The 12,778-nt window shown below is 51.1% G+C and overlaps 1 protein-coding gene across 2 annotated transcripts in view; it reads right to left on the bottom strand.

The window, feature by feature from the left end:
* Positions 1 to 3,542: 3,542 nt before the first annotated feature.
* Positions 3,543 to 12,778, bottom strand: part of ACVR1B (activin A receptor type 1B) — a 37,794-nt gene continuing 28,558 nt past the window's right edge. For both annotated transcript variants that reach the window (XM_084749737.1, XM_084749738.1), the window contains exons 7-9: positions 11,686 to 11,810; positions 8,063 to 8,193; positions 3,543 to 6,363 (exon numbers count right to left, since the gene is read on the bottom strand). In XM_084749737.1, the coding sequence (XP_084605863.1) occupies positions 6,238 to 6,363; positions 8,063 to 8,193; positions 11,686 to 11,810 (382 nt within the window). In that variant the 3' untranslated portion in view covers positions 3,543 to 6,237. The remainder of the gene's footprint in view (positions 6,364 to 8,062; positions 8,194 to 11,685; positions 11,811 to 12,778) is intronic.

The following is a 12,778-nucleotide window of genomic DNA, read 5'->3' on the forward strand; positions in this document are numbered from 1 at the left end:
GCGTAAAGGTGACCAACTGCCTCCTCAGCTCCTGTCATCAGGACTCTGTACTCTCAAACCAAGAACCCAGGTGCCTTTCCTCAAGGTTGCTTTTGTCAGTGTTTTGCTTTGTTTTTTGAGACAGGGTTTCTCTGAGTAGCTCTGCCTGTCCTGGAACTCAACGATTTACCTGCCTCTGCCTCCCCAGTGCTGGGATTAAAGGTGTGACCCACCAAGGCTTGTAACTAAAATTAGTAACTAATTAAAGTAACTAATACAAGCGCATTTTCCCATTGCCTGGAAGTCCTCCTAGGGATGCTTTCCTGAGTTCCCCCACCTCCCAGCAATGCAGGGGAATGGAGACCAAGCTTGCTACACAGACTTCAGGAAACATTAAACCACAGCATTTCTACAAATGTGGGTGGGTTTTCCATGACGGAAAGCCTTGAATGGAGGCGCCCAGAGGACGGTTCTGCCCTTAGATTCAGGACTGCTGCCCCAGTAACCCGTTGGAGGTCTGGCCTGTGGCCACTCCTCAAAGTTTTGACTTGCTAGTCCTCACAACTGACTCGGTGCCTTAGAATCCTGTTTCTCTCTCTCTCTCTCTCTCTCTCTCTGTGTGTGTGTTTCTCTGTCTGTCTCTGTTTGTGTTTTTCTGTTTCTGTCTGTCTCTCTGTGTTTGTGTGTTTCTGTCTGTCTATCTGTCTGTCTCTCTCACACACACACACCTCTCACTTTTGTCACGCCCCTTACGCCCCCTAGTCAGTTACTTGAACCATGTTACTCCTAATTTTGCTTTGTGTTTAGCAAGCCTATTCCCAGGACTGTGGAAATCCAAACACATATGGCCCAGGGGTCAAAAACTGCTGTGCAGCAAAACCTAAGTGATTCACCCTCCAGATGAACACACGCTTTGGTGACACAGTGACCTTCAAGTGTCTGTGAAGAGGAGCCAGGACGGCTGCCATTCTGACTTTCAAGTTGGCAAAGCTGACCCTGCAAACCATGTGTAGGTCCAGGACGGGCAAGAGACTGATCAGCCATAGGGTCAACAAGGAACCCTCTCGAGGTCAGGACTGAGTTCATACAAGCCTTTGAAGAAGGGGTCAACAGGTCACTGAGATACCTCATCAAGGGCTTTGGGCTTTTGCTGTCACCTCTGACAGGACACAGGACACGGTAACAGCTGGCTGGGCTACTGGGGGCACGTGGCAAACTTAAAGCGAACTTGTAGAGATCAGCAGCCGCAGATGGGAGAATGGAAAATCGTGAGTAATAAGCAGAACCTTACTGTGAAAGGCTGGAGCAGTGAGCAGGTCCTACAGGGCCTTTTGGTGAAAACACAGGGGTCTGTACCCAAGCTCAGAATCTCAGCTGCCCACAAGCAGGATGGAGAGATGGCTGGATTGTCAATAGGTGAGTTACAGTCCGGCAATGACCTTCGGCATCAAGCAGTCTGTAGTAACTCGCTCTCCAACCTGTCAAAGAATACTTGGGGACAGTTTTCACCCTGCCAGGCCCCAGTCTAGTGAGGATCAGGAAAGTTAGCTGTCTTGGCTGAAGAAGATGGCCGTGTGTGGGCAGGACAGGGTCGGGCTGCAGACAGCAGTTAGATCCGAGGTCTTCTCCATCCATGAGTTTAAGGATCTTGATCAATTTATTTGACTTTTCAGCCAGGTAGTGGCGGCACACACCTTTAATTCCAGCACTTTGGAGGCAGGTGGATCTCTGTGAGTTTGAGGCCAGCCTGGCCTACAGAAAGAGTTCTAGGACAGTTAAGACTACACAGAGAAACCCTGTCTCAAAGAACAAAAACAATTTATTCGGCTTCTCCAGTAACCCTCTACTTTATAGTCCACAACGACAGTGAAGCCTTCTTTGCTTTGGTTGTTTTAGGATTAAATCTTTTGTTTGTTGTTTGGGGGACAGGGTCTATGTAGTCCTGGATGTTCTAGAACTTGCTATATAGACTGGGACAGCCTTGAACGCACTTAGATATTTTCTGCTCTGCCCAAGTCCTGGGATTAAAGGTGTGTTCCACCACACTCGGCTTTAGCAATGTTTTAGAATTATACTTATGTGGGTGTAGGGTGCCACAGTCTGTGGACAGGACAGGACGATTCTCCTCCCTGGCACACAGTCAGTTTTCAACAGGCCTTTGAACGATATCACGGCTGCCTTCAAACTTTTTTCGGGCCTTTATTTAGGGCAGGGAGACCTGCAGAAGGCACTTGCAGGTTGCACGGCCTTTCTCCTCAACAGCGGTCTACAGATGAAGTTGTCCTGGATGCTGTGAGATGCTGCCTCCAGTTATCTGCAGGGACTCCATCTCAAGCCAAGGCCGTCCTCCCAGCACCTAGCCTGTTGGAACATGGCCCGAGAATGGAGCCATATGAGGGGAACTCTAAGTGCTTATAAGAAAACTCTGGGGAAAAAAAAAGTCTTGTGACCTCGGTTTCTTCAAAACCCCGGGATTGTTCTTAGAATGTGCTTTCGTGCCCCTCCCAGGCTCAGGGGACAGGAGTCACTGCAGATTAGTCATTACAATGGGCCATTGCTTATCTGCCTCTGCGGGGAAGCGTGGTGGCCATTGTTTATCTGCCTCTGTGGGGAAACAGGTTTTTTGCTGCATGCAGCTTCAACTCGTGAGAACTTTACTCAGGTGACCTTTCTTAGTAGAAATTGATGTCCTGAATAAAGCTGGCTTCGCAAAAGACTTCAGTCACCTCATTTTTAGGTTCCACCCAACCACAGGTAAACACCAGCCATGCTCTGAAAATTCCAGCAAAATCCTTGACTCAGTCTTCTAAGTGCCCTGAACTCACACTCACTCTTCAGACTAGATGAGGGACATAAAACTGGAGCGTCTCTTACGGTGCCTCGGAGGGTCAGTGGCTGTGGCTGACCAGGCTCAAGAGCCTGTTTGTTTTAAAAATTACTTATTTTTATTTTATGTGCATTTGTGTTTTGTCTGCATGTATGTCTCTGTCAAAGTATTGGATCCTGAAGTTACAGACAGTTGTGAGCTGCCATGTGGGTGCTGGAAATTGAACCTAGGACCTCTGGGAGAGCAGTCAGTGCTCTTAACCACTGAGCCATGTCTCCAGGCCCACAAGATCTTGTTTTATACATTGGGTTTTTTTTTTTTTTCGAGACAGGGTTTCTCTGTTGTAGGCTTGCCTGTCCTGGACTCACTTCGTAGACCAGGCTGGCCACAAACTCACAGGAATCCACCTGCCTTTGCTTCTGAGTGCTGGGATTAAAGGTGTGCACCACCACGCCACACTTAAGATCCTGCTTTATAAACAGATCAGAAATGCTGCAGGCCCCAAAAGGCCTGACATGGCCATGGCCGTGCCCCCCACCCAGGACAAGCCCCCCAAAACCCCAGAAGGCCTGACATGGCCATGGCCGTGCCCCCCACGCAGGACACGCCCCCAGAAGCCCCAGAAGGCCTGACATGGCCATGGCCGTGCCCCCCACCAGGACAAGCCCCCAGAAGGCCTGACACACGGAGGGCACATGGCACCGTTACACACGGAGGGCACATGGCACCAGAGAAGCTCTGTGAATAAACTTTAATAATGTACAGCAGAAACTGGACAGGCTCGTTCTTATATTAAAACAAAAATTTCCTATATTACAACATATTTACATTTGCATACTGAAGAGGTAAAGTGTCTAAGTGGCTATTTTACAGTCCTTTCTAATAAACTGTACAAAACCCAAACAGGAGTACCGAGAATACCGCGCAGGCCTTGACAGCGACCAAAGACCGGGCTTGGCCTTGGTCTGTGAATCCAGAATCCAGAGGTGCAGGTAGCCCTGGGGATCAGGGAGCCAAACCGCAGGTCATGGGAGTGAAGCTCCCCCAAAGCCGCTCCTGCCCTCCTGAGAGCTGGAGTACACACTTGGGGCACACAGCCCCCCTCCCCCACTCCCGGGGCAGGCCAGTGGTGTGGGAGTCACCGCGGGGGTGGGGTGGGGTCGGGTGTGTGTGTGCGCTACAGTTCCCTCGCTGCTGCAGGTGGCAGGCGTGAGGTCAGCAGGGGGCTCCCCAGATGACACAACTGGGACTCACGGGGAAATTGTTCAGCGGCCAGTAAATTGGCCCAAAGAATTAATCCCTTTAACGCAAGGAAAGAAGTTATACACCAGAAAATAAATAGGCTAAGACTATGGGGAGACCGAGGCAGGCGAAGCTGGGCTGGAGGCAGTTTCCCTGCATACACTCACGCCTGGGGGCGGGTGGGGGAGAAGGGCGCACAGTGGGCGCACCACGCTCACTTGGGCTCCCCTCCCTTCCCTCAGTGGTCTTATTTAACAACAGTGATTCTGGCTCATCTGCCCTCTCGGGAGCGGCCACGAGCACTTCTGGTCTCAGAGTGGGCATCCATCCACTCACATGACTCAGCTCCCGTTCCACGTGCCAGGAGCAGCCGCCAAGCCTGCCGCACGCGCGGGGGTCCTCCCAGGTCCAGCGCTCAGCAGGCACTCAACCCAAATTTGCTGAGCAAATGTCTGGAAAAGGTGCAACCAGGCGGACAGTGCACACAAGGCCGGGGTGCTCATGGGATGGAGGGGCCCATGGAATACAAAGCTCCCCAAGGGGGAGGCAGGCTCAGTGCTGACTGGGAACAGGCTCAGGAGCAAAGACAGGCGTTTCCAGTGACTGAACTACGTGCATTTGAGTCTAGAGAATTCTTGTGGTGGTTTGTTTGTTTTAGGGATTTCTTTAAAAACAAACAGACTAAGAGGTAATTGTCACATAGAGATGGTTCTCTTTCTACAAAACATAACAGTATTAAAGTTAAAATCCTGACCCTCCCCCAAAAATAAAATAAAATGAATTAAACCACTCCAGTTAAAAGTTATGGCTTCAGTTATTATATACCTAAGATATGCTGACCAAGTCACCACCCACAGCCAGGCGTCTAGAACTCAGTAACTACTACACTTAGGACAAACACCGTAGTCAGCTAGACTGCCCGCTTCAGCAGGGACCCTGAAGCAGATGCGAGTCTTTTCCCTCTACCCTGATCGGAGGATCCAGTACAAGAAGGCCCATGCAGATGCCTCCCTCCCACCCTCGCCTCCCTCCCCACCCCTGCACCCGTCCCTCCCCACCCCTGCACCCACCACCGCCACCACCACCAAAAATATACACTGCAGTTTGCAGAATCTGGGGTGGGACAAACAGATGTCACATTCCGATCTGAGTCCCAAGATCTGGCTTCGGATTCCTCGGCCCTTCCTCACGGCTGCTGAGGAAGACGCCCTTGGGCTGGCTCGCTTCCCACGGCTGATGCTGAAACACAACAACCAAGACTCCGGAACATTCCCTCTGCCATCCTATCCTACCCCCCTCGTATTGACCCAAAAGCCTCTCCTACCATGGACAAGTGGGCCAGCTTTGGTTCTGGTCTGAAACGGAAGAGGAGGGTCTGGGACACAGAGTGGGCAAACAGCCTGCCGGGAAGAGAGGACTGCTTGGACAGGGACTGGGGACAGGACAGACCCTCAGGAGGGCACAGGTTAACGACATGCTGCTCACTGTGACAGAGGCAGCGCCACTCAGAGACAGTGTGGCCACCACATCCTGGCCTGCACATGCACAGAAAGCTCAAGCAGGTAAGTGTACACACACACACACACACACACACACACACACACACGGGCATGGCACGGACCAGGCACAATGTGGAACACACCTCGGCACATGCACACTTGGCTGGACAGACAGGCAGCAGGTTGTGTCTCCAGGGGCTGTCCCTCCAGCTGTCCATGAGAAAAGGATGACGTGGCTCAGGGCTGCCTGTGAGAGGAAGAGGTGACACTTCCGGTTTCTCTAAATACCTTGGTGCCAGCTGCCTGGTCCCTGGAGAACCTGCAGCCTGGCAGACCACAAGGTATGGGGGCTGCTCCTCGGAGACCCCAGCACCCCGGCACCACCCCAGGCTACAATGCCAGATGCACAGAGCTTTCTCTCCTTCCCCCTGTGAGCAGTCTGAGATGTGGCATTGAGTTGTCTATATAATTTGCACTCAGAGTCTCTATGCCATCAGGAGGTAAATATAAAAAGTGTCTGTGTCTCAAACCCAATATGGGAGTGTGCGAGTCTCCCAGGCTCTGTCCCTCTTGCAGGCCACGGCTCTGGCCAGAGGGCTGGGCAGAAACAAGAGGTAGGCCTCCACACCGCTTGCTCGGTGGGTGCAGTCATCCTCGCTGCCCAGGTTCTGTGAGAGGCAGAGGAGCAGCTTAGATCTTCACGTCTTCCTGCACGCTCAGCTGGGACAGCGTTTTCTTGATGCGCAGTGCTGTCAGGCGGGCGGCACCGTTGGCGTACCAGCACTCTCGCATCATCTTCCCCATCACCCGCAAGGCCTGCACAGAGCACAGAGAAACCCAGTGACCCACGTGAGCCCTGGCTGCTGGTGCTGGCCAGTCAGGTCAGATCCAGCCCGCAATGCTTTGCAAGGAAAGCAACAGCAGCAGCACAAGGCTGGTTCTGTCCTCAGCTATAAACACTCCAAGGCGCCCAAGGTGCCTTATGCAACCACAGCGGGCAGCTACTAAGTATGAGATGGTAATTGTGGTCCTAGGTGCACAAACGCCCCCTAGTGGCCAGGCTCTTCCTATACACAGTAGGCTAAGTATGTGGGGAGTGGAGGCCCTTGCGCCACAGAGCTTCCAGAATTAGCAGCGCAGACTGAAATCAGAAAGGCAAGTGGGTAAACGGAAGATGTGCTAACTGCTCAGCCGTGGGAGCCTCCACAGCCTCCTCTAGCTGTGAAGTCAGCACATGTGCGTGCTGTGTGTGTTTGCTACCGTGAAGCTGCAAAGGTAAACAAAGATGTAAGAAAAGCAATGCTGTGAGTGAACAGGGGCCTGTGTCCCCTGATAGGCAGACCATGCTTCCTTGAAATTTCCAAGACTCCAGACCTGCATGTTAGTTAGGGTCTATCACAAAGCTCTCCCCAATTCATGTGCCTTATGACTGGGAGTCAAAATCTCCCTCCTAATCCAACCCTTTAACACAACCTCCCCCCCTCCCCCATATCTTGGGCCTGCCCCTTTCTGGGCCACCCGGTCTCAATGCCACACCCCACCTCCCTGGCCTGTGGCCCCTGGGCCACTCTTCTAGTTTGCTAGATAGGTCTATAGGAGCCTCGATGAGGATGGATCCCACGCGTTGCACTGGGCTACACCCCAAGACAGTTTTGATAGGCCCAGCAGCTCGGTTTGTTGACTTCCCCTCGGCAAGGCAAGGAACTCCTTTTCTTCTAGGTGGCACGTCCCAAAGATTACTCTACAATGGCCGGAGACGTGACCCCCGCCATAGCGAGCTCAGATGGGGCAGCACAAAGTGAGTCTCCCACATCAGGAACGCTTGGACAGGATCCTCTCAGGGCTGGGATGTCTGCGTATACAGCCATGGAGAGAAGGAACTAGGACCAGGCGTGGACAGGAAATCCACACATACTTCCTATCCGCCTGTACTCACGACTACGAGCCACCACATGAGGCCAGGCATGGAGTTTTCTAGTTGTAGCATTTTGTTAATGATCAAAACGTTTCATATTCTGGATTTATAGACAAAGAATATACTCAAAAGACAAACCTTGGAGTTGGCCCACTTAAAAAAAGCCAACAACAACAAAAAATTTTCTTTTTTTGTTTGTTTTTAGTTTTTAGTTTTTGGGTTTTTTTCGAGACAGGTTTCTCTGTGTAGTCTTTTCTGTCCTGGACACTCTTAGTAGACTAGGCTGGCCTTGAACTCACAGCAATCCACCTGCCTCTGTCTCCAGAGTGCTAGGATTAAAGGTGTGTGCCACCACACCTGGTTGACTTTGTTTTTAGTTTTTTAAGACAGGATTTCTCTGTGTAGCCCTGGCTGTTCTGGACTCGCTTTGTGAACCAAACTGGCCTCAAACACCTCAAACACAGAGATCTGCCTGCCTCTGCCTCCTGAGTGCTGGGATTACAGGTGAGCGCCACCATGTGCCACCATGCCTGGCCCTCCATTTTCTAGTAGAGAAACCTGGCAGATGAGGACGTCACAGGTGTCATGCAAGCCCCCTACCTCGTAACTCTGCCACCAGTTGGGGATGTTGGGTCGTAACTTCTGGTCACAGACGACCTTCCGCATCTCCTCAATGGAAGGGTCGGAGGGCACTAAGTCGTAATACGGCAGCTGATATTCTTCATGGACGCCTAGGAGACAGAAAACCAACCAACCCAGTCACCAACAGAGGAGAAAGCACAGCCACGCCATGAGCTGTGTGCACAGCCACACACAGCAGTCTGGGCCTCCAGGGCTGGGCAGAAGCCCTGCCAAGCGAGTCTCACAACACATCTCAAACAGAAACAAAGCCAAAACAAAAACTGACAAGTATAGGCCAAAGTCTTTATTCATTTCAAAACAAAAGAAAACAAAAAAAACCCAAAAGCACAGAAACTATCAGATTGCTGGGGTCACAAACATTTTCTAACTGACCAAAGCTAAGAAAATCTAAATAAGACTAAGAAATCTGAGAGGAAGTTTGTTTTATTTTGAGGTATGGTCTCTCTACTTAGTCCTGGAACTCACTAGGTAGACCAGGCCAGATTTGACCTCAGGGATCGGCCTGCCTAAAGCACGTGCCACCCTGCTGGGTGAGAACTGTGTTTTTGAATTTATCAATTCATAATAAATAATGCTGGGAGAAGAGGGCTCTGTCCCTCTGTTGGTGCTGAGACTGAACAGTTATTCTAGAACCCTGAGTACTGGAAAAAGTGATGCCCTCTGCTCCACCGTGCCGAGCACACACTGTGGCCACATGTGCAGCTGAAGCTCAACTTTTTGTTGGTTGGTTTTTTGAGACAGGGTTTCTCTTTGTAGCCTTGGCTGGCCTGGACTTGCTTTGTAAACCAGGCTGGCCTAGAACTCACAGAGATCTGCCTGCCTCTGCCTCCCGAGTGCTGGGATTAAAGGCGTACACCACCATGCCCAGTGAAGCTGTACTTTTATTATTTTTCCCTTTTTTAGTTTGAGACAAAGTCTCACTATGCAGGTCAGGCTGGCCTTGAACCCATGGTCCTCAGCCTCAGTCTCTGAGGTGGGCTACAGGTAGGAGCCAGCATATCCCACATCCTCTGCTGCGCTGCACTAACGGGATGCACTACCACGTTGCGCTAATGGCATTGCCACCATGGCTACTGCTAAGATTTATTCATTTACATTTTTTCATTTTTATAAAAGATGTATTTATTTAGTATTATGTATACAGTGCTCTGCCTGCATGTGCACCTGCAGGCCAGAAGAGGACATCAGATCACATTACAGATGGTTGTGAGCCACCATGTGGTTGCTGGGAATTGAACTCAGGACCTCTGGAAGAGCAGTCAGTGCTCTTAACCTCTGAGCCATCTCTCCAGCCCTCATTTACATATTTTAAAATATTTATTTTTGCTGGGTGTGGTGGTGCATGCTTTTAATCTCTTAGCCTCTAAGACTTTTTTCTGTTATTTTTTTTGTGTTTGTTTGGTTGGTTTTGGTTTTTTGAGACAGGGTTTCTCTGTGTAGCTTTATCTATCCTGAACTCCCTCTGTAAACCAGGCTGGCTTTGAACTCATGGAGATCTACCTGCCTCTCCCTCTCCGCGTGTTGGGCTTACAGGCATGAGCCACTGCGCCCAGTATAAGTTCTATTTTTAAGATTGAAAAACATTTAAAAAAATTTACATCTCTCTGCCTCTGTGGTTCCTGAGGTGGCCAGAGGAGAAAGGCGTTGCTGTGCAGAGGAACTGCAGGCGGCTGTGGCCTGCCTGCCTGAGGAGGCACTGGGAATGAGCTCAGGTCCTTGAGAAGAACCGCAAATGCTTAGCTATCACCTCAGTTCTCTCTCCCTCAGGCACATGTGCCTGGTGCGGGGTCCCGGGAACCCGAGGCCACTGCAGGAGCAGCCAATGCTCTGAACCATTCACTGAGCCCATATGGGGTAGTGGAGACCTGAAGCTCGGGCCTTGGTCTCTAGTCTCAGCTGTGTGAGCTGCAGACATTGCTTAGCCTTCCTCTGACTCACTCTCTTGATCTACCAAATGAGGACAGTACTAGCATCTGCCTTTACAGATCTACAGTACAGACATGACACGAGTCCATGCAGCCAGCAGTGACGATGTGCTACATAGTTAGCCATAGCTTCTGGATGTCATGAGGAAAAAGACACTTATTCACAGTTTGTTGTGTGACAGGAGATGGCTCAGGTGGAGCGCCTGCTGGGCGAGCATCAGGGAGCTGAGTTCAGTTAGCGAGGCCACATCTGTGAGCCCAGTGCGGGATACCTGCAGCATCTCTGCCATACAGGCGAACTCATGGGCTCCAGGTCCAGTGAGACGCCTCATCTCAAAACCCCGCATACACACATGCACACACCTATGAAACAAGTACACACATTACACACACACAATTATTTTGTTTGTTGAGACAGGGTTTCTCTGTGTAGCCCTGGCTGTCCTGGACTCAGTTTGTAGACCAGGCTGGCCTCAAATTTACAGAGATGCATCTGCCTCTGCCTCCAAAGTGCTGGGATTACAGGTGGAGCCACTGTACCCAGCTCACAATAATTTTTAAAAAGATGCATGGCAGTTTTCTTTGTGGAAGGAGGGGTGCTGGGCTTATACCAGATACACTAATATACACAAACGCCATGCATTACAGCACATGCACTGAGCTACACTCTAGCTCCAGAGTTTCCTAATCTGCTTTACATAGTCACAGTAATCAAAACTGAGGCGGCCCATGAATAGCACACAAGTCTCCCTTGGGTCTAACCACACAGTGTGGCCAGAAAAGAGTAGGAACAGAAACAACGGTCCCACTGGAAAAATCTACCAGCTTTTTAAAAATTTAGCCACTTCTACTGCCCTGGCTCTTCCATCAGGGAGAAGGCTGAGGGGCTCGTGGGCTCCTGAGCATCCTGTCATGATCACACGGCACAATACCTGGAGGCCATCCTAAAGTACTGACATAGCTGGGCGTGGTGGCGCACGCCTTTAACCCCAACACTCAGGAGGCAGAGGCAGGCAGATCGCTGTGAGTTCGAGGCCAGCCTGGTCCACAAAATGAGTTCAGGACAGTCAAGGGTGCACAGAGAGACCCTGTCTCAAAAAACCAAAATAAAAAATAAAAAAGAAGAAGAAAGTTCTAAGCACTATTGCTAACCAAGAAAGTCCCTCTTTTAGTGCAAAGAGGCCACAGCAGGGCTCCCCAGAGATGTGGCTAGGATCCTGTCAGAACAGAACCTCTGACTCAGAGGACCCGGCCTCACCCCTGGCCTGCATGCACCCTAGGAATTCTCCTGCAGTGTGAGTTAGTGAGTGAGGGGAGAGAGAGCGAGGAAGAAGCAGAGAGAAAAAAGAGGAGATAGACGTGTGTGTGTGTGTGTGTGTGTGTGTGTGTGTGTGTGTGTGTGTCTGTCTGTCTGTCTAATATCCCCCAGAACAGTTATCACAAAAACAACACTGTTCTACAGCTGGCTGCAGGTCTCAGGGCACAGAAGAGTCTCGCCTCATGTACACAAAGCCCCAAGTTCAGCCCCAGGCAATGGATGTAACACGGGGCTGGCCTCTCGGCACAGCAGCCTCCAGGACTTGTGAAGAAGTGGGGTACTAGCACCCCTGGGAAGCCCATAGTGCTGAAAGCCAGAGCCAGAGCAGAGTGAGGTACCTCCAGAGTTGCATCTCCGAGCGATCTCCCAGTACACGAGCCCCAGGGCGTAGATGTCGGCGCACTTGAAGGAGTCAAAGTGCTTCATGTTGATGGTCTCATCAAGGACCTCAGGAGCCATGTACCTGGGATGGCAAGGGGGGCATGGTCATGCACAGCACACACAGTCACGCACAGCTCACACAGCACACGCACGGTCACACATAGCACACACACGGTCACACACAGTACACGAGGACTGCTGTCTTCAACCCAGGCCCTGAGACAGAGCTGCTGTGTGAGAACGCTTCTACTGCCCAGCCTCTTGGGAGCCAACTCTGAATGCCTGAGCACAGGTGACTTGCTCTGGAGCCTGTCTGGGTGTTGTGGGACCGCACACACAGTAAAGGCAAGTTGCTCCGGCAGCCTTCGCTTTACTGAGGGCCACAGTGATAATGTGAGCTTAAACCTCACTCTGAACTTTTGTTGTTGAACCTGACTTCATATAGGTGAAAATAATTCTAGAGGTGCCAGAAATCCCACTTAGGGACTCTGGGCAGTGACTGTGTGTAAGCATATGCTGTAAGGTGCCCCACCGACACTCGGGATCTGGGCAGATGCCATCTCAGGTCCAGAGGACAAGACACAGCAGCAGAATTAACTCACTCAGAACAAGGACACAGACCCTCCGTGCTATGACGTCAGCGGGCCCTAACGCTGCTCTAGGATGGGGAACCTGCTCTGTTAGCCTCCCTCAGGGCCCGCAAGCCACACTCTGCACTGCAGCACCCGCTGCCCAGGGCTGCTGTCCACTCCCAAACCCCGCTCCAAAATCCTTCTTATTTTTTCATTTTTTGAGACAGGGTTTCTGTATAGCCCTGACTGTCCTGGAACTCGCTCTGTCGACGGTCAAACTTATGGAGATCTGCCTGCCTCTGCCCCCAAGTGCTAGGACTAAAGGCATGCACCACCACAACCAGCAGCAGCAGCAACAACAACTACTGCTACTACTGTATTATTATTATTTTGCTTTTTCAAGACAGGGTTTCTCTTTGTAGCCTTGGCTGTCCTGGAACTCATTCTGTAGACAAGGCTGGCCTCGAACTCATAGAGA

This window comes from Acomys minous (assembly GCF_964271855.1).
Source record: "Acomys minous genome assembly, chromosome: 12".
NCBI lineage: Eukaryota > Metazoa > Chordata > Mammalia > Rodentia > Muridae > Acomys > Acomys minous.